The sequence below is a fragment of the Huiozyma naganishii genome, chromosome 4 (genome assembly GCF_000348985.1).
Source record: "Huiozyma naganishii CBS 8797 chromosome 4, complete genome".
In the NCBI taxonomy this organism is placed as follows: domain Eukaryota; kingdom Fungi; phylum Ascomycota; class Saccharomycetes; order Saccharomycetales; family Saccharomycetaceae; genus Huiozyma; species Huiozyma naganishii.
The window spans coordinates 775,719-795,059 of NC_035925.1; the positions used below are offsets into that span (position 1 = coordinate 775,719).

The 19,341-nt window shown below is 45.1% G+C and overlaps 7 protein-coding genes and 1 non-coding gene across 8 annotated transcripts; 4 read left to right on the top strand and 4 right to left on the bottom strand.

Moving 5' to 3' along the window:
* Positions 1 to 622: 622 nt before the first annotated feature.
* Positions 623 to 1,063, top strand: PBP4 (Pbp4p; the record flags this gene model as incomplete). The annotated part of the gene is made up of 1 exon (XM_022607868.1): positions 623 to 1,063. One exon carries the CDS (start codon positions 623 to 625, stop codon positions 1,061 to 1,063), a length of 441 nt encoding a protein of 146 aa, XP_022464421.1.
* A 351-nt stretch (positions 1,064 to 1,414) lies between these two features.
* Positions 1,415 to 2,980, top strand: MCH1 (Mch1p; the record flags this gene model as incomplete). Its single annotated transcript, XM_022607869.1, has 1 exon — positions 1,415 to 2,980. The coding sequence occupies one exon, from the start codon at positions 1,415 to 1,417 to the stop codon at positions 2,978 to 2,980; it is 1,566 nt and encodes a 521-aa protein (XP_022464422.1).
* Positions 2,981 to 3,415: 435 nt separating this feature from the next.
* KNAG0Dtrna3K lies at positions 3,416 to 3,511 on the bottom strand. Its single transcript has 2 exons — positions 3,474 to 3,511; positions 3,416 to 3,452 (listed from the first exon to the last, which is right to left on the bottom strand). It is a non-coding gene; the product is annotated as a tRNA-Lys (tRNA).
* Positions 3,512 to 5,084: 1,573 nt separating this feature from the next.
* Positions 5,085 to 6,170, top strand: PSA1 (mannose-1-phosphate guanylyltransferase; the record flags this gene model as incomplete). The annotated part of the gene is made up of 1 exon (XM_022607870.1): positions 5,085 to 6,170. The coding sequence occupies one exon, from the start codon at positions 5,085 to 5,087 to the stop codon at positions 6,168 to 6,170; it is 1,086 nt and encodes a 361-aa protein (XP_022464423.1).
* A 339-nt stretch (positions 6,171 to 6,509) lies between these two features.
* Positions 6,510 to 9,044, bottom strand: MBP1 (transcription factor MBP1; the record flags this gene model as incomplete). The annotated part of the gene is made up of 1 exon (XM_022607871.1): positions 6,510 to 9,044. The coding sequence occupies one exon, from the start codon at positions 9,042 to 9,044 to the stop codon at positions 6,510 to 6,512; it is 2,535 nt and encodes an 844-aa protein (XP_022464424.1).
* Positions 9,045 to 9,422: 378 nt separating this feature from the next.
* KNAG0D04330 (uncharacterized protein) lies at positions 9,423 to 10,418 on the bottom strand (the record flags this gene model as incomplete). The annotated part of the gene is made up of 1 exon (XM_022607872.1): positions 9,423 to 10,418. One exon carries the CDS (start codon positions 10,416 to 10,418, stop codon positions 9,423 to 9,425), a length of 996 nt encoding a protein of 331 aa, XP_022464425.1.
* Positions 10,419 to 10,768: 350 nt separating this feature from the next.
* On the bottom strand, positions 10,769 to 17,431 carry USO1 (Uso1p; the record flags this gene model as incomplete). The annotated part of the gene is made up of 1 exon (XM_022607873.1): positions 10,769 to 17,431. The coding sequence occupies one exon, from the start codon at positions 17,429 to 17,431 to the stop codon at positions 10,769 to 10,771; it is 6,663 nt and encodes a 2,220-aa protein (XP_022464426.1).
* A 793-nt stretch (positions 17,432 to 18,224) lies between these two features.
* Positions 18,225 to 18,872, top strand: RAD59 (Rad59p; the record flags this gene model as incomplete). The annotated part of the gene is made up of 1 exon (XM_022607875.1): positions 18,225 to 18,872. One exon carries the CDS (start codon positions 18,225 to 18,227, stop codon positions 18,870 to 18,872), a length of 648 nt encoding a protein of 215 aa, XP_022464427.1.
* Between the last annotated feature and the right edge of the window lie 469 nt (positions 18,873 to 19,341).

Sequence of the window (19,341 nt, forward strand, 5' to 3'; positions counted from 1 at the left end):
ACGTCCACGTCTGCGCCCTTCTTACCAGATACAGAGCGAACCCCGGGGAGTGCAGTGAAGCGCCGCACGTAGCACCACTAGAAAAGGAGGTCTTCGTCGTCGCTGCTGTCCTGTGTATCAACGTTCCGTCGCACACTGTTACTGCGGCGGGCGGGATTATGGGACACCGCTCTTTCCGACTCCCGTTTGCTCTTGCGTTGTGCATGCGGGCGGGTCTGGGGAGGATCTCTCGCTGGCTGGCCACGCCAACACAGCAGGGGGGCCGGATGTAAGGTACGCGGGTGATTACAAAGATTACAGGGAGGGAGTAGTTCGGGAAGATCGCTTCTCCCTCTGTTCTTGAAAAGGAGAGGTGGGGAGCCAGGTTAATTGGGTCGTGGATGGGGCGGGGAGTGAGTGCATCAGAGCAGGCTTGCACAGAGTTCCCAGTCCCTGGTGGTCACAGTCTTGTCGTCTGCACGTGACTCCACTCTTCTTTCTGTTTCAGGAACTTTATTTCACTCGTAGACCAGATCCCATCCTCGAGGTGCATCTGCACTGTCGCAGTCCAACCACAGGGCACCCACCGGGCTACCTCCCTCATTTTAGTGTTCTTCCTGTGTCGCCCCCCCCCCTTCTCACTATGGCTACAACGACTCCTAAGCTGACAGGTTGGGCGCAGGCAGCAGCAAGGTCTGCCCCGAAACACTCGCGGACCACCTCGGCCGTGAATGCCAAGGCAGACGCCGTGGCTGCTACTGAAAAGTCTGCCACTGGCTCACCAACACCTTCGCATTCCCCTGCTGCTGCTGCCGTTGATAAAAAGGCGAACCATACGGGAACCACTGGAGGCAAGAAAACTGCACATAGACCACCGTTCAACAGGGATGAGGTCAGAAAGTACATGGACTCCCTGTTCGACACGTATGCCAATGCGGAGGAGACCGTTTCTTACGACAACATCTTGCAGAACAACAAGAACTTGCAGACGGCAAACTGGGGGACCGTCTCCAGCGGCAAGAACAAGAACAAAAACAAGAAGTACGGATACCTCGCCGACATTGCCAAAGTATTGAAAAACTAGAACAGTTCGCATTAGCAACGGGATAGTGGTATAGATGACCAGTTGGTAAAACATCCACCGATCTAGATCCCAGGGTGGGAACCTCCCCCCGAGATTAGCACCCATATACATACACACACATATATACACGTATCCACGCCGCACTTAATTAATGATACATCAGCGCAACGGACATACCTGCTGCTTATCGGTATTGGGTATGCGGAGAAGGGTGCACCCACTATCGGGAAATTTGGATACAAAAAAACTTGAAAGAGCTTGTTGGGTATATAAAAGAGTCATCTCTCGAAGGTGCCGTCTCCCCTTCAACAAATCCCAGCAGGGTGTCGTAACCCCCGCTTTGCGAAAAACATGCCGCTTTCCTCCATAGAACACAGCCTGTCGTACCAGGTGCGACGCTGGCTGCCACACGTGCTTTCAACAAGGGCTTCCCACAGGACAGCGTACGTTTTGTCCCTCTTATCGGCGCTCACGAGCGGCTTCATCTCGTTGGTCTCGCTGTACTCGTACCCGTGGAAAGTGCGACTGAACTACACATCATGGCAGATCAACACCATCTCGAGCATGGCAAGCTTGGGGGCGTACCTTGTCCCGCCAGTTTTGGGGATCCTCGCAGATAACCACGGCCCGATCACACTGAGCTGCCTTTCGATCGTCGGGTTCATACCAAGTTATTCGTACCTGGCGTACATTTTCAACCACCCAGAGATATCACAGACTGGGTCGAGCTTCGGCGTCGTGGTAGCGTGCTTCGTCGTCATCGGTATATCCACAAGCGCGCTATATTTCAGCGCTTTGCTCACCTGCACAAAACTGTACCCACAGCGGAAACTCCTCTCCATTAGTTTCCCAACTACGTGTATCGGGATCTCCTCTCTTGTCGGGTCCCAGATCCTGAAGTTTAAAGTGTTTTGGTACGATGACATGTCGATAAACGAAACGTACTTGAACTTGAATGTGGTGTTTAAGTGTCTAGCAATACTTTACGTGATTATCGGCCTCTCCGCATGGGTTTCCACGGGTACTGTGTCCATGATTACCTATGCAGAGGACCTGAAACAGGAAGCGGACCTCCTGGAAGAGGAGTCGGACACACCCACAGATGCAGTGTACGATGTCGAAAGTTTCGAGGCCGCCTCGCTGCTACACACATCTCGCTCATCAATCTCTATATCATCGGCAATGCTCGCGACCACTAATTATGGCACCCAGAAAAGTGATGTCGCCACATGGGAGCAACCAAAGTCCGTGTTCAGGGACCCAACGCTTTATCTTCTAGCGATCACCATGCTGCTGACTTTGGGACCACTGGAGATGTTTGTGACGGACATGGCTTCGTTGTCAAACCTTATCCTAGACAGCAACAAGACGACCTCCTCGAACACAAACACACAGAATGTGCCAAGCACCCTGCTGTCCATATTCGCTTTGTCGTCAACAGCGGCAAGATTAACCAGTGGCGTAATCAGCGATTACCTGCTAGACCATAACCTGAAACTACGGCGGATCCTACTGCCCTTACTCGTCCTAACCCTCGTCTCGCAAGTATTGATACTTGCCCTCACGGAAAGTTCGTTCCTGAAGGGCCTTTCAGTTAAAGCCAACATCCTGATATCCGGTGCGGTGCTGGGAGTTTCCTACGGCGGGTTGTTCACAATATACCCTACTTTAGTACTTACCGTATGGGGCCAAAAATCCTTCGGGAGCGCTTACGGTAGTCTGATGGTTGCTCCAGCATTGGGGTCCGTCGTGTCATGCATGCAGTATGCACTCATCTACGATTCTAGGTGTGTGAGAAACGTCGTCGGAACGTGTATATCAGCTGTCTACAAATTCGGAACCGCGCAAGTCTTGGTCGCCATCGTTATAACTTGTATCATGCTGAAGGGATGGGGTAAAAGAGGACACCAGGCGTAGGCAGTCGCTAGAACTATGTTTTTTTAATTGCACAGTGAGGACAGGGGAAGTTCATTCGACGTTACTGGTAAATATATTTGCATTATTTTTATTGTATGTTTATCACTACACAATTGGAACCTTTAAAAACTTTTCAAGTAACTTAGTGTAGTATATTTGAAATGTACAACGCGAGGTCAACAGGCGCTTAGAGAGACTTGGTTCCGAAAGATGCAATCGGAACATGATCTCATAGTGTAAGAAAAGTTTTCATTCAAAAGATTGTCGTTGAGATGATCTTCTCGTAGTTTTGCATAACACTTTATGTACCTTTTCATAGAACTGAGTTTGCAATTATTGGTTTAGGGGACCTCGTATCTGATATCTCATAGAGTAACGTAACTAGAACTAATATAACAGACTCAAATTTCACCGGTAAAAAACATCAAAAAAGAACTCCTCATAGGGGGCTCGAACCCCTGACATTTCGGTTATCCTTGCTTAAACAAAGTGTTTAAAAGCCGAACGCTCTACCAACTGAGCTAACAAGGACGAGTTCTCAAAAATTTGAAATGTTGAGGGATATTTATATACGTAAATTGAAATTAAAGTTTTTGGACTATAAAACTTGCAACCATTTTTTATTGGCACCTACATAACTATCCAAATAGGTAACACGTCAAATGCTTTTACACGGTGTTGAGTATGTCGAGGTAGAGCGACAGAACGAGTAAAAGGTTAACATGAATGTAAGTATGTAGAATGGTTCCTTCGCATAAAAAAGCATTCCTTAATTATATCCGCCAGTAAGTTTCACGATTGTACTTTATCACACTGAATTCACATAGTTCTTAACTACAAGCACCCAAGCAAATTTAATCTCGGAAGCCGCAGAGCATCTGCACCGACATCTTTCAAGACCGTTTCTGAATCCAGGACTCAACAAAATTTTGACTTACTCAAACAGGTACAACGGATACCTTGGAGTTTACTAAAAGCATACACCTTAGGGTCAGGTCGTTAAAGGAATTTGAAGATTGGCGAGATCGAGATCCATTGCAAAGGGGAATACTCATCAAGTATACTGTGTTAAAGGGGTCCAGTACCTCCACTTTCATTGCAGCCCCGCGGAAATCCCTCATTTCAATTACATTCCCCCATTCAGACGAGAAGAGATCAGTAAAGCATGTTGGGGCACTGAGTCAGTAGTTCTCCCCCCTCCTAATACGCTTGAACGGTACCGATTTTTCCTTTCCCGATGTGTACATGACGTCCCTTTCCACAGAGTAGTGAAAAACAAACAAACAAACGAGCTAGCAAACAAACAAATTGCAAGCAGAATAGTGTCATGACGAAAATTTGACGTTACTTCCCTGAGTTCCGAGGAAGAAAGCAAAAGGAAGTGCCTGGCCCGCCCGTAAACAAAGAAGACCAAGCGGACGTCTCGCCTCCAGCAGACGAACGCCAAACATGCGCACGCGGCCATGCTGGCACTGCGGCCGGGGTTCATCGCGGGTCCAGAAGAAACGCGCCACAAATTCGCGTCACATAAAACGCACCCGCCCGTGCACCGCACCCGCTGCAACCGAAACGTCCCAAAACGGAACGTCTTCCATCCTGCGCCGTTTTTCCCCTTTCGGACAGTGCTGGGCGCCAAATGCGCACCCCGCAGAAACCGCCGCAGCGCGCCAGAACCGAAAAGCAAACAAAACGGACAAAAAAGAAACAAGAATTCTTTTGTCTCTTTGAGGACAGCTAAGCAATTACCGTTTGCGTCCAGCGCAGACCTCGAGGTGTCGATGCAACAAGAAGAACAAGCACGCACGCACGCGTCGTCGAGCGACTCAAACTCGCGGTGGTGGTGGTGGTAGTTGTTGTCAGTCAGTCTCTCGCGTTGTTTCGCGCTGTTTCTCTCTGTTTTTTTTGTTGTCCTATATATAAATATATATATATAAAGAGCTGCTTGCGTGTTTCTGGGACGTCAAGTGTGTGTCAACGTTGCTGCATTGGTAAATCTTGCTTCCTCTTATTTCTTGGTAACTCAACTCTTTGACTCGAATTTACTGCATTTCTCAGCCTGTGGAAATAGATTCATACATACACATCCCCATACACATCTCACACAATGAAAGGTTTAATTCTAGTTGGTGGTTACGGTACCAGATTGAGACCTCTTACTTTGACTGTCCCCAAGCCATTGGTCGAGTTCGGTAACAGACCCATGATTCTGCACCAAATTGAGGCACTGGCTAACGCCGGTGTCACCGATATCGTCCTCGCTGTCAACTACAGACCAGAAGTCATGGTCAAGACTTTGAAGAAGTACGAGGAGGAGTACGGTGTTAACATTACTTTCTCCGTTGAGACTGAGCCTTTGGGCACTGCTGGTCCATTGAAGCTTGCCGAGAACGTCTTGAAGAAGGACAACTCCCCATTCTTCGTGTTGAACTCCGACGTCATCTGCGAATACCCATTCAAAGAATTGGCCGAGTTTCACGCCGCTCACGGTGGTAAAGGTACGATCGTTGCCACCAAGGTCGACGAACCATCCAAGTACGGTGTTATCGTGCACGACTTGGCCACCCCAAACTTGATCGACAGATTCGTCGAAAAGCCAGTCGAGTTCGTCGGTAACAGAATCAACGCCGGTCTGTACATTTTGAACCCAGAGGTCATCGACTTGATCGACATGAAGCCAACTTCCATCGAGAAGGAGACTTTCCCAATCCTTGTCGAACAGAAATCCCTATACTCCTTCGACTTGGAAGGTTTCTGGATGGACGTCGGTCAACCAAAGGATTTCTTGTCCGGTACTGTCCTATACTTGAACTCTTTGAAGAAGAGACACTCTGACAAATTGTCCACGGGCGACAACATCGTCGGCAACGCCATGATAGATGCATCCGCCAAGATCGCCAAGACCGCGAAGATCGGGCCAGACGTCGTCATCGGGCCAAACGTCACCATCGGTGAAGGTGTCAGAATCGAAAGATCCGTCGTCCTAGCCAACTCCACCATCAGCAACCACTCCCTAGTCAAGTCCACCATTGTCGGGTGGAACTCCACCGTCGGGAAGTGGTGCCGTTTGGAAGGTGTCACCGTATTGGGTGACGATGTCGAGGTCCAGGATGAGGTCTACATTAACGGTGGTAAAGTCTTGCCTCACAAGTCCATCTCATCGAACGTTCCACAGGAAGCCATTATTATGTAATCGGTGCTTTTAAACAAAACACCCTCATTCACATTACAACACCTTAAACACACAGCCAAAAGGAAGCAATGCCCCATTTATGCAACGAAAACAACAATAATAATCGGAATATTTTTTTAAAGCAAGCACGCGCAGCCATATAATATGGAAACGAGTCTTACTTTTTGTACCATCATATATAATACTATATCTTTATCACCTTTAATGATTTATTTTGTCTCACCCAACTAGCACGTTCATGCCAAAAGGAAGAAAAAATAAATGCTGTTCTATTCCTTACAAAAAGGGTTACTGTTACAAAAAAGTTATATATGTATGAGAACCATGCAAACGTACTCGTTACGTCGGTTCCTTTGTCGCGTCCTTAGGATCCTTTGAACCGGTCTCCAAACTTTGGAGTATCACGTTCAGACATCCATCGATTTCACCAGGCGCCATCTCGGTGCCCTCACTAATCATATGACGGTATTTGTGGATCTTGATGTTGTCCTCCACTATCCTCATTATCTCTGAGATATAGTGGGTTCTCCTGAGTTGGGCTCTAGTCAGTTCCACCCCCATCCTCAATCTATCTGCTAGCGGGTCAGCGACACCACCCTTACCGTCGGAGGAATCACTTTCGTCTTTATCTGTATCCCCGCCACCTTCAGCTAGAAGGCTTTTCAATTGCAAGGACTGATTCTTCTCAAGTGAGTTCTTTAACTTCTTCCTTGCTTCAAGAAGGTTACCCCGTAGTTTATTCGTTTGATCGTCCCGTAGTTTGATCAATTTGGGTATATCCCGTTCATCGGTACGGAAGCCTCCCTCGTGTAGTACCTCCAGTAGCCCTCTGTTTACGTTTTTCACATTAGCGCTGATCTTATCGAGATTCTTTCTGGTGAACTGAATTCGACTTTCTCTCCTTTGGTGCATCTTGTTGTAGTTTTCAGCAAGCGATTTCATCGAACTCACTATATCTGGGATGCCACGAACAAAGCGCGTGGCCGCTTGTGACGAGTATATCATCGATTCTGTCTGCGGTAACATCAACGTGTCTTCAATCATGAAATCTTTGTCGTTTTCGCGCGTATTCGTGTCGATTTTTGACTGCTCGTACCTCTCATTCATTATTTCTGTCGAGGTCAGCCCTTCCTTGTTCGGTATAGCGTTCAAAGCGCCATTATTTATCAACGTGTTGAAAAATTGCTTATCGGCGTTCTTGGCGGCAATGTGCAACGCAGTATCACCGTTATTATCTTGAGAGTTGAGCAGCAGTTCAATTCTGTACTGCGGGGCGAAATCTTTGAGTTTAGACAACACAATATCCAAATAGTACACCGCTGATGGTGTCGACGATTTCCGCTTCACTATATGGTGGATAACCGTCTGCATGTTGGAGTCAACGTCGAAAACGGTTTCGTGTAATAACTGGAAAATCTTGGGGAAAGTCCTCCTCGTGTACGAGTTGTGGAACATCGATGCCCTCATTAGGGGAGTTTGCCCCTGGAAATTGATCGAACGCGGACTCGTACCAACGTTAAACAGCGCCTCCACAATGGGCAGCGTACCCATAGAACAGGCCCAATGAAAGGCTGTATGCAATTCAGGATCAATAGGCACATCTATGTACGGCGCACTGTGCTGTGGCGGGTTCAGTAACTCATCCGGCATCGTTTTGTTCGATTTGATCTCACTCGAGATGAAATAGTCCACGAGTTTTGACAAGTAGCGGTTCACTTTATCGTTGATATCGGACGTTGGCGGTCTGCTGGACTCGTCACTGACCTCATCCAAACCATGGTTTATTATAGGATACCTTGGGATCATCGAGACAATCGGAGATGTCCCCATGCCGAACCTCTGCGAATCAAACGGGTTAGACTCAGATAACTCACTCGGAGAAGTGGGCAGTGACGGTGACGACGCCCCTGAGGAATCTAGTTTATTAGTACGAGATGGATTAGCATCCCCCTTGATGGCGGATAACGGTTCGATATCACTGGACAAACCGTCGTCAATATCCAGTTCTTTGTATTGGGGCAGTCCCCTGATCCCGAGTGGAACATTCTCTGTATTTATATCTGGTGGCGTAGTCACCACGCTCTGGGATGTATCCTTGGCTGCTTTGGAAGAGTTCACTGATTTGGTTCTCAGTGACGGCAGTTGTTTTGAACTTATCGATGAATTTGGTATCGCGGGACGGGGAAACCCCATATCACTTTGAGACCTCTGCAATTTCGCGGTGAGTTTCCGTTTTGTGGCTCCCTTCCCTGACAATGGCGGACGGCCTCTCCTTCGGGTCACCACAGGATTGACCACCGTTGTTGTTGTTGTTGTTGTTGTTGTTGTTGCCGAGTTAGATTCTGAGCCGGTTGCAGACGCCACGGTTGTACTCCCGAGACCAGACTGTCTTGCCCCTGCGGCACTAGTTTGGAAGGAGGCTGTCCCATTTATACCTGGCGAGGGGGATGCTGAACTCAATGCAGACATGCTGGCACTCTTTGTTGCTCTTTTCTTCGTCCCGTCTGCTCGGCTTGCATGATGATGTTTTGGAGCTCTTGGCGGAGACGCAGATCCGCTTTCCTGTTTGAAATCCAGGAGCGGCTTCAGTATCTCATGGACATTGTACCTCCTCGCCAACTCGTTCGCCACATTAATGGGTACCCAGGTCCCCTGATACTTCCCAAATCCACCTTGGACCTTCTCATGAACCTCCTTCAACACCTCCTTCTCCAATATCCTCGTTCTCTTAGCCTTTGCAAAGTTGGCAGCCTTCAGTATGTGCGTCGCATTGACCCAATCGTCCTTCTTCCGCTTCATGATCGACCCCGTGGCGTGTATCAGCTCGTAGACGTCCACCCCGGAATACTTTGCGGAGTATATTTGATCAGACATCCTTTACCGAATTGAAAAAAAAAACAGCAACAGAACTAACAACAAGCTATGGCAATAGCAACAGCGAGAGAAAAGAAGGTATTCCGGAACCTCTATCAGTTCACTAATTGAAGCTAGAATGAGCAAAAACGTAAACAACCGGGCCCTGCAGCACCCTTCCCCCCCATCGAACAGCCTAATAACCTGTTTGTTTATTGTAGGTTTGGTTATTTTCAACTTATTTTCCCTGTTGTTAAAATTCCAAATAAGCGCTGTTACCCGGTTTTGCAAGTATTAACTGCCGTATTAGCGACTCTTGACGAGTGATATGTCCTCAGAAGGCAGTTGTTGCTGCTGAATTGGGGATCTTGTTGCCATTGGTACCGAGTGAGTCATTGTTTATAATGGTGGTGTCCTTTTTTCTGGTTTCATTTGCGGGGGTAGATGCGGCAGAAGAGTTTCTAGGACCAGGCTGGCATAGTTCACCTTGTTGCGTTTAAGTGGGAGACCGTAACTGTTCTTGTCGCCTGGTAGTCCGTAGAAGTTGTGGTCCGCAAAGGGTATCTCGCAGAAATTTGTGTCGTAGTGTGCGAGACGGAACATGTTTCTATATTGTATCCCATCCGATTCTGGGATCACTGCGTCGCATTGACAGTAGATCAGAAGGACTTTGGTGCCATGGTCGAGCCGCGTAAACTGTCTCGTGTCAACCTGTGCGGTACTCATAATTTCTGCCTCGCTGACCCAGTAATCGGTATATTGACCAAACCGGAACGTCTTGGCGGTGAAACCGTGGTCGCCGCGCCAAGAGGGGAAAACCCGATCGTACCTCTCTAGTATCTTGGCACTGCCAAACCGCCCACAACAGTTGACTAAAAGCGGTACGCGTTGACGATTGTGTTCATTAAAGTAATGGAACATTACGAGTACACCTCTTGAGTGTGCAATGACCGCCGCTAGAGACAATTCCAATCCGCGGTAGACCCTCTTTGCAGACAGACTTCGCACAATCGTATCGAGGTCTTGAAAATCCTGCGGTAATGTACGTCCCAAAAGGGCGTCCCTGTTGTCCTCTGAATCGCCTTGGTTTCTGAAGTCGAACCGGATGACACAATACCCTAACGAAGACAATTTGGCCGCCATATCTGGCTGGTAAATGGCATTCTTATGCGATAGGTGCCCATGGACAAGAATAACCGTCTGGGTCACTGTATTAGGATGGGTAATTTCGGGCCAAGAGATTATGGCACCCAACCCGTTTCCTTTATGGTACTTCTTCGATCTGATGAACACAAAGTCTTCGTTATCTTCGAGGACTAAATGTGCCACCTCCTTTCCAGAAACTTTTCGATAGGATAAGTCAGCATCTGCCTCAATGTAAGATTTTCCTGTCATCCTTCAGCCTCTGTGTATTGCTGAACTTTGCTGCGCCCAAACGCCTTCATCCAGTACCCGCTACCTCAATAACTATTTTTATCGTAATGCAAGATAATGAAGGAAAAAACGCGTGAACGTAGTGCACTGCTCGAAAACTAGTATCACGCCGGCATCATACCCTATAATTACCCATTTGTAGTGAACCTCGAAGTGACACTCACAATACTGCTTCTTCTAACCATGGAATGACTCACTTTCCCGATGTAAATCATATTAGATCAGGAATCGTTCCTGTTGAGAGCACGGTCGCGAAATGGAAATGCTTGAATGTTTTCTTACATAACACTATTATACTTTACTTAAATCTTCTAATCTTCAGCCTCGTCATCTTCATCAACTTCGTCGTCATCCTCGTCTTCTTCAGCTGACGATAATTCAACGCCAAGTTCTTCCAGCTTTTCACGATACTTGGTGTTTGTTTCGTCAAGATCGGTGACCAATAACATCAGCTCATCAATTTCAGTCCGGTCATTGAGCTTAGAAGTCAACTCCTCATTCTTCTTCTTCAGTTGCTCGACCTCAGCACAAGCTTGTTTCGCAACATTTTCTGACTCCAATTTCGATTTTTCAAGCAAGGCGCGGTTTTCCTTCTTTAACTTCTCGATCTCTTCTTTCAAAATGCTTTCAGATGCAGCCTGCTTATCATCCGCTGCCTTTGAATCTTTTTCTTGTTTTGCGGCAAGATCAGATTTTTCCGCTTGTAAGGCCTCAATTCTCGCCGAGAGTTCGTCTTGTACTGAGTTCAACTTATCTTCAGATGTTTTTAATTTGGTAGTTAGTTCCCCTTCTCGTTCTCGCCTCTCTTTCCCTAAAGCTTTTATTTCATCAGCTAGTTTCTTGACTTTAGCGTCGTATTCGTCTTGCAACACCTTTCTGCTTTCTGCAGCTTTTTTCTCGGAAAACTTTATTTCCTCATGAAGCTTTTCAATCTCTTTATTATTGGCTGTAGTAGACGCCTCTTTTATGGATTCATTTTCTTCGGTCAGGGAATGAAGTTTGTTTTGAACTTCCATCTTCTCCTTCGTTATAGAATCCAATTCATCGCTCAACTGGCTTATTTTGGTCTCAAGTTTTGTTTGCACTTCGTTGACGTCCTTTTCATATTGCAACTTCAGTGTGGATAATTGGCTTTCAAGTTCGATTATTTTCTGGTTAGACTTTTCAGTAGCCAGCTTCCGTTCCTCTTCGATTTCAGAGGCTAGCCTATCCTTTTCACTTTCCAACTGCTTGACATGTGCTTCCAGATCCTTTTGTTTAGACTCATTCTCACTGGTGTACTTTTCCAGTGCAAGTCTTGTTTCTTCTAATATGGAATCTTTTTGACTCAGATCTTTTTCCAACCCCGATACTTTGGCCTTAAAAGATTCCAATAAAAGTTCCAGTTGGTTCTTGGATTTTTCCATCGCTGAAATCTCAGTCTTAGTCTCTTCTTCAGATGATTTGATGAGTTGAAGTTCCTTGGAAGTCGCGGCACATTCATCTTTCAACTTGTCGGCGACAGTTCTGGCCTCGGCCAAGTCGTCTACAATTCCGTTTTTTTCTTCTATTATCTTCTCCTTGATAGCCAAAAGTTTCGAATTTTCCAATTGTAAAGTTTTGTTGTCAGCAACTAGTTTTGAGTTCTCGTTGTTTTTGGATTCAACATCCTTCTTAACCAGATTCAATTGAGTTTCCAAACCACTTACCGAATCCTTCGCTTTCTTTCCTGCCAACTTGACCTCCTCTTGTAGGGCTTCTAACTGGGAATTTAGTTGCTTTTCTTTTTCTTTGCCCGTTGATTCTGTTTCTGCAAGCGCCTTTTCCTTGGCCGAAATCTTATTTTCCAATGTACTTATTTGCAGTTTTAGTTCAGAAAGCAATTTTTCATTCGTATCCTTTGTGTTTTTCAATTCAGCTTCTTTTGCATCTAACTTGGAAGATTTTGAAGATATAATCAGCTTTAGCTCCTCAACTTCCTTGACCTGGTCGTCCGCAAGTTTCTGCTGTGCCTCCAACCTTTTATCAAAATCAGTTTTCATCTCTTCAATTATTTCAAGCTTTGATTTAATATCATTATCAGATTTTTCTAGCTTCTCTTCTAGCTCAGTCACCTTGTCAGAGTATTTTTGTGTAATGCTTGAGGAACCTTCGTTTAACATTTTCCTTTCCTTTTCAAATTCCTGAGTCTTGACTTTTAGGTCAGTTTTGAGCTTTTGCATCTCCTCCTTATGCTCTTTCCCGGATTTTTCCATATTCGCCTTCACCCTCTTCAACTCAAGCAAAAGTTTTTCCTTCTCATTAATCAATGTCTCAATATTCGCTTCATTTTCTCTTATTTTCTTATCTTGTTCGCCAAGGTCCGCCTTCAAAATGTCTATCCTCTGTTGAGCAGCAACATTTTCAGTGTTCGAGGCATCTGCCTTAGCGCTCGCTATTTTCAAGTCGTTCGCTATGCTTTCCAACCTTTCACAAGCAAGGTCATGTTCTTTTCGCAGTGACTCGAACTCAACATTGTTGGTTTCAAATTTGCTCTGTAGGTTTCCTGCTTCGCTACAAGCTTTGTTCTTTTCTTCTTTCAGGGATTTTATTTGCTCATTTAATGTCTGCACTTTCTGAACATTTTCTTGTTCCGTTTCGGAAACTTGTTTCTCCAATTTGGAAGCTTTCGCCCGTAATTCGGTAACCAACACATCTTTTTCAGTTCTTTCTTTCTGAAACTTTTCGATTTCTGTTTTTAACAAGGCAGTGTTTTGTTCATACGTCTTTTCGTTGACATTTATTGTTTCCTTCAGTTGCGACAGCTCCTCTTGCAACCGCACTTGCTCAGACGTACTGTCCGCTACGTTTTTATTCAATTTTTGGATTTTCTGGTTGCTGATCAAAAGGTTTTTGTTCAAAGCTTGTTTCTCATCCGTCAAGGAGATGATATTACTATCCTTTTCTTCAATTTGTTTCAAAAGCTGTTCAACTTTCTTTTCAGAGCTCTCTTTCTCAGTGGACAACTTTTCGATCGAACCACGCAAACCCTCAACTTTTGATTTCTTTTTGGACAGTTCAGCTTGACATTTCTCTTGAAGTTTATGCACTGATACTAGTTCCTCAGACAAACTTTTGTTCTTCTCATTCAAGCTTACTCCCAATTCCTTGCTTTGCAATATTGTTTTCTCAAAATCTTCCCGTTTTGTTTTGAAAGTTTCGATCTCTTTTTCTAATAGAGTAACCTTTTCTTGTAGTTCTTTGTATTTTAACTCCTGACTGGTTATCTTATCTTCTGAACTAGAAATCTTTTGTTTCAAATCTTTAATTTCAGCCTCATAGGAACTGATTATTGGATCGGATTTTTCTATCTTTTCATTTAATTCAGTTACTGTCTTCTCATGACGAGAAACGCACTCTTCCAACTCCTGGTTAGTTTCTTTTAGCTCTACAATCTCACTGTTCAATTCGTTTATGGAAGTATTGAGTTTTTGAATGTTCTTTTCGCGATCATCAATGGAGCTGCTGAGCTCTTGGATAGTCTCTTCGTGACTTTTAATAATGCCATTGAGCTCTTCTATAGTCCCCTCATAATCAGCAATCCTACCATTGAGTTGTTCTATGGTCCCTTCATGCCCAGTAATTGTCTCTTTCGACTTTTCGATTGCGTTTTCCTGTAATTTTATTTCAGAAAAAAGCTTGGCCTTTGTGTTTTCGAGCGCTGCAACATCCTCCTCTGCCTTTTTCAATTTTTCAGATATCTGAGCAGCTTCCGTTTGAGCATTCTTTTCGAGCTCTTCAAAAGTAACTTCACGTTCTTCATATTCTTTTTTCATACCATCCAGCCTAGTAGTAAGATCGGTTACAGCAAGCCTAGCATTCTCCTTTTCTTCGTCAGACTTCTTTAAACTGTTGGTCAATTGTTCAATTTGTTGCTCAAGACCATCTTTCTCAGTGCATAATTGTTCAATTTTTGTATCATGATCACCCTTGAACGAGTTGATCTCATGCTCTAATGAAGATAATTTTGTTTCAAGGTCCTTTTTCTCCTCAGTTAATGATATCTCAGTTCTCTCCAGCGACTCGATCTTTTCATTTAGATCAGACACCTCAGATAAGTGTTTGCTTTGTTCTTCATTCAAACGTGTCTTTATATTAGTATTTTCAATTTCCAAGTCTTTATAATTGTTCGCCAAAGACTTCAATTTTTCAGTTAGTTTAGGGACCAGCGAATCATGACTTTGGAACTTGGATTTCCATTCGGCTAATTCCTTCAAGATAGTGGTTCTCTCATCCTCCAGAAATTTCTTTTGAGTTTCAAGTTCTTTGATTTTATTATTCAGTTTAGAGTTTTCACTATTTTTAGAAGAAATGGTATCATTCAAGGTCTTGATTTCCTTGAGGCGCTTTTCATTTTCCTTCGCTTGATCTTTTGCCTGTTGTTTGATCTTTTCGTCCAAGGTCTGGTTGTTTCTGTTCAAGGCAAATAGTTCACGACTCATTTTATTAATCCCTTCTTCAGCTTTCTCCTTCATGACAGTCATCTGTTTCAGTTTATCATTCAAAGCTTTTGTGCTCTCATCGAGTTCTTCCAAGTGTGAATCCTTGGTCTCGAGGTTAACTACCATTTCTTTCTGAAGAAGGTCCAGCCGCTCCTTTTCTTTAGTCATTTGTTCCAATTTTTCAGTTATATCCTCCAGTTGTTCATCGATGTCATTGTACTTATCAAGCAGCACAGAATGCTCCTCGGTTAACTTACCGTACTCTTCTACAACCTCTGTATGCTCCTTCGATAATTTGTTCAATTTAGAGGTTAAGACCTCAGTAGAGCTGACACTCTCAGACTGTAGTGCTTCAATATTCTTTTCAAGAACGGAGCATTTTTCTTGCAACTGTTCAAATGCCTCAAATGACAGCTTTAAATAAGGTTCCTGATCGGGACTGTGATTCAATGCGGTTCTGATTCTATAGATATTCTCATTGATCAAATGGACAAAATACGAACTGAAGTACAAGTTGGGCAAACCTGTATCGTCTAGGGTAGGGTTAAAGAAGTCAAAGTCCTCCTTAGCTTGAGCGAAAAGAGAGTTTTCCTTGAATTGTTTGATACGAGACTGATAATTGTCTTTACCTAGCCTTTTTGCGATGAAATCAAAGTATTCTTTTCTAGGGAACACCGAATTCTTTGAGGAGAATTCGTATGCAACACCTAACAACATGGTCACAAGACACTTGATGGTGATATCCTCATCTTCTATCTGATAAGAAAAGGACAGCAGGGAATCAATTATTGATTTACCTGACAAAAAATTGTTCACCACGTTCACATCGCCGTACAACCAGAATACAACAAAGGAGATGTACGAAATGGGCACACGAATATCCTTTACTGTCAATGTGGTTAACAACAGTTCTGAAACGGTTTCCACGATGTTTAAAGGTTCGTCATCCTCAATGCTTGGTTCTGTCTGTATCTTATTGAGCAATTCCCTCAAATCTGTAGTCCCACTGCTTTCCCGTTGAATTAGATACATTAGAATGTCGGTAGTGAAGTAAATTTTATAAGGGTTTAATGTGATATCCGGGTCGTAACTGAGTAGAACTTCGAAAAGGTTACTTTTCAGGATTTTGGTACTGGAGCCATTTGCCTCGTTCTTCTTGGGGTCAAATCTACCATTGTATCTTTCAATCTGGTACGTAAGAAACTTGGACTGTACAACAAAGTTACCACTTAGATATGATTTCAACAGTTCTGTAGCTGCAGCTCTGGTATTGAATGTATGCACCGAGTTTGCATAAAGGGCCCAGTTAACCAGTAGGTCTATCACAGGAACCAACATTTGATCCTTTTCGGCAATAGGAGTTGTAACAGTTGGGTCGAAGTATGGAACGTCAATTTTACCGAATTCGTTCTGAACAGCCTCGTTATCTCTGATCATGTTCGCAGCGGTCAGCAGTGCCACAGGTCTAACTCGTTTTGGAATGTTATAATAGAATGCCAGGCGTAGAACAACCATTAAGACACCGGACTCTAATAATACTATCTGGTGGTTATTAGTGTGTGAATTGCCTAGCTCGACGTTCAAGGAGACGATATCAAATGCTGTGCTTATATTGCTGATTCTTTGATCGTTCCAGAAAAAATCCTCTTCGGCAGATAGAGGTTCATCAAGCACCCGTCGTAACCTGGGCAAGTTACCAGTCTCCAGAAAAAGCGACTGATTTGATGTGTTATATTTCAGGATGTTGTTGATGAGGGACAGACAGTCGTTAACGACCAGCGAGCCCCTTAGGCCGCCCTCCTCTTCTATGATGATAAACAATCTCTCAAAGATATTCTCGAAGGCAACGAGTTTTTGGACGTGTGGGGAGTCGTTCACCAATGCCATAAGCAGCAAAATGGCCTCGTCTCTAATCGGTTCGTGCACGTCGTCCAACAATGCCACCATTGTGGACACACTTGTTGGTAATTCTACAATGGTGCCCCTCGCCCTCGCAGGCCTTGTTGCCAGCAGCGCCTCGAGCAGTTGCACCGTGTATAATCTAATGTGGAAATCCTCGGTCTCCAAGAAGTTGATTATCAGATGGATCAGTTCCTTGGACTGAATGATTGCGTCAGCAATCCACATCGAGAACTGGTCAATGGTCTCTTGTTCCTGCTTCATCACCAACGGGGACGGATACTTCCCGTTCTGCAACCTCGATTGCTGGGAGATCCAATTCCTCGTCAGATCATCGTCGCTCTCCCCTCTAATAAACAAGATCAGAAGCGTCTCCAGGATGGCCTTCACGGAACTGTCGTCCTCGTGGTCTCTCTCCAAGACGCTCAACAGCGGTTTCAACCCGGATGCAATCACGGATTCCCTGTACTGTCGACTGAACGACTTCAGCCCTAGAATAGCGGACCGTCTATCACTGATGCGCGTTGAGTTGTCCACTCTGTCGCACAGAGTCGGGATTGTCTCATCTGCAGATTGCGGTTTCGGTTGCTGCATGAATCCCTGGATGTAGTCCATGATGGGCTGGTATTTTCACAGCCTCTGCGGAGCAATTGATGCGTTTGGACCGCTGTGTGCGTGTTCCGATCCTCTTACACCGGCTGAATCCAAGCGCGACTGCACTCATAACAATAATAGTAATAATAATAATAGTTATACGCGCAACTATTTTTCTGCCTCTATATATTTTGGGCTTTTCTGATGAGTGGTGTCGTGCTCCTAAACGGCGGTGGTGGACCAGAGAGATCCGGTCAGAGGGAAGTGGGGAGGCCTATGCACTCGTGAACGTAGTGTCTGTTGAGTTGTCGGTGTTGAGGAATGAATGGTTAACTCACACACTTCTTGCATTGATGTCTGCAAACCAGCGACACCGTGTTTCGCATTTCTTGTTTCTGCAAATGTGAGAGGATTCTTCCATTGTAAGACCCTCCACCTACGAGTCCCCTCGTAGCAGCAGACCTGTACATAAACCGTAGAGTATACTGTATACGCTGGGACAGTGCCGCTACGCTCTTCCCAGGATCGTAACGGCCCCAGCCGGTTGTGCCAACACCACACGTGACACACAGTTGTTGAAGTTGCTGATAGTGCGGGGACGACCAGAAGCCACAGCTAAGTTCAGTTGCAGCGTCTCGTGCGGTGGTTGGCTGTGTGGGTTCTTGGCGGACTTCAAGGCAGTTGGACTTTGCAGTGTTATCACTGCGGCATGGTATATACGTTTTATACTTTTAGTAACACATCACTGTCCGCTACACACGCCCTGTCTCCGTCTCTTGTATAGAGAGGCGCATCGCCAAGGAAGTTTGAAATCATGCAGAGTAATATATCGTATGCGAGCACCGCATATTCGGCCAGCTCATCGACGATAAGCATCAAAGATTTGTCTCCCGTGGAGGACTGGTCCTCGCGGCCCGTCAGTGACTGGTCTGTGCAGAAACTGGGGGTTCTACAGGGGAAGATAGAACAGTACACTTATAAAATATACCACAACAGCAGGTACGGGAAGGTGAACCTGTCGAGAGTGATACCGGGGCATGTCCTGAGGAATTTCGCCAACGAGTGTTTCGGGTTTGACGGGTGGGAAATGGAGATACTCGATATAGAGGCGACGCAGTGTGTCAAAATACCTGCTAACACAGCGACAATTCCAGATGACGCCGGTGACACTGGTGACGGCGATGATAATTGCCAGTATATGGTGGTTGCAGAGGCATCCGTGAAGATCACACTGCAAGACGGCACAAACACCCAACGGGGCGGGATGAGTAAATCAATAATGCAGTCCAAGGGGAACTGCTACCAAAAAGTCAAGAAAGAGGCCGTTACAGATGCATTCAAAAATGCTATGCTCAGTTTCGGAGACATCCTGGAGGAATACAACAGCAAAGTAAAACAAAACTACTACGTCGACGGCTTGTATGTCAACAAGATCAAGACAGAGTCTGATGCATCGATATGACCTCCACATTGGTTCCAGGGTCCACCCGTCGCAGCAATACTAGCGGTACCTCACGAAACGTCTCACCAGAACAAACGAGTGACTGCTTAATCCACTGTAACCTCCAAACACCACATACAACCACTTTTTTTGGATTTTTCTTATACTTAAGTACGACATACACTTTAAAAATCTCCAAAATAGGAAGTCTACGCGATTCGGAAGGTGCAATTGTCGCAACTCAATTTCTGTCGCAGTTTTACAGATTGTGAAATTGTTCAAAATATTCGATATTAGTATACAGTAGGGCCTCTATTGGTAGCTTGGTTTTGGAGTATTGCATTCAATAACAGTACACCAAACCTAATATATTGTATGTTGATAACCTGATGAAATCAAGTGGAAGGGTAGGCAGATGTGTGGATTTATGGAGGTGGCAGGCGGCAAATATGCGTAACTCTCTCTCATTTGGATTTGTTTACAGGTCTCG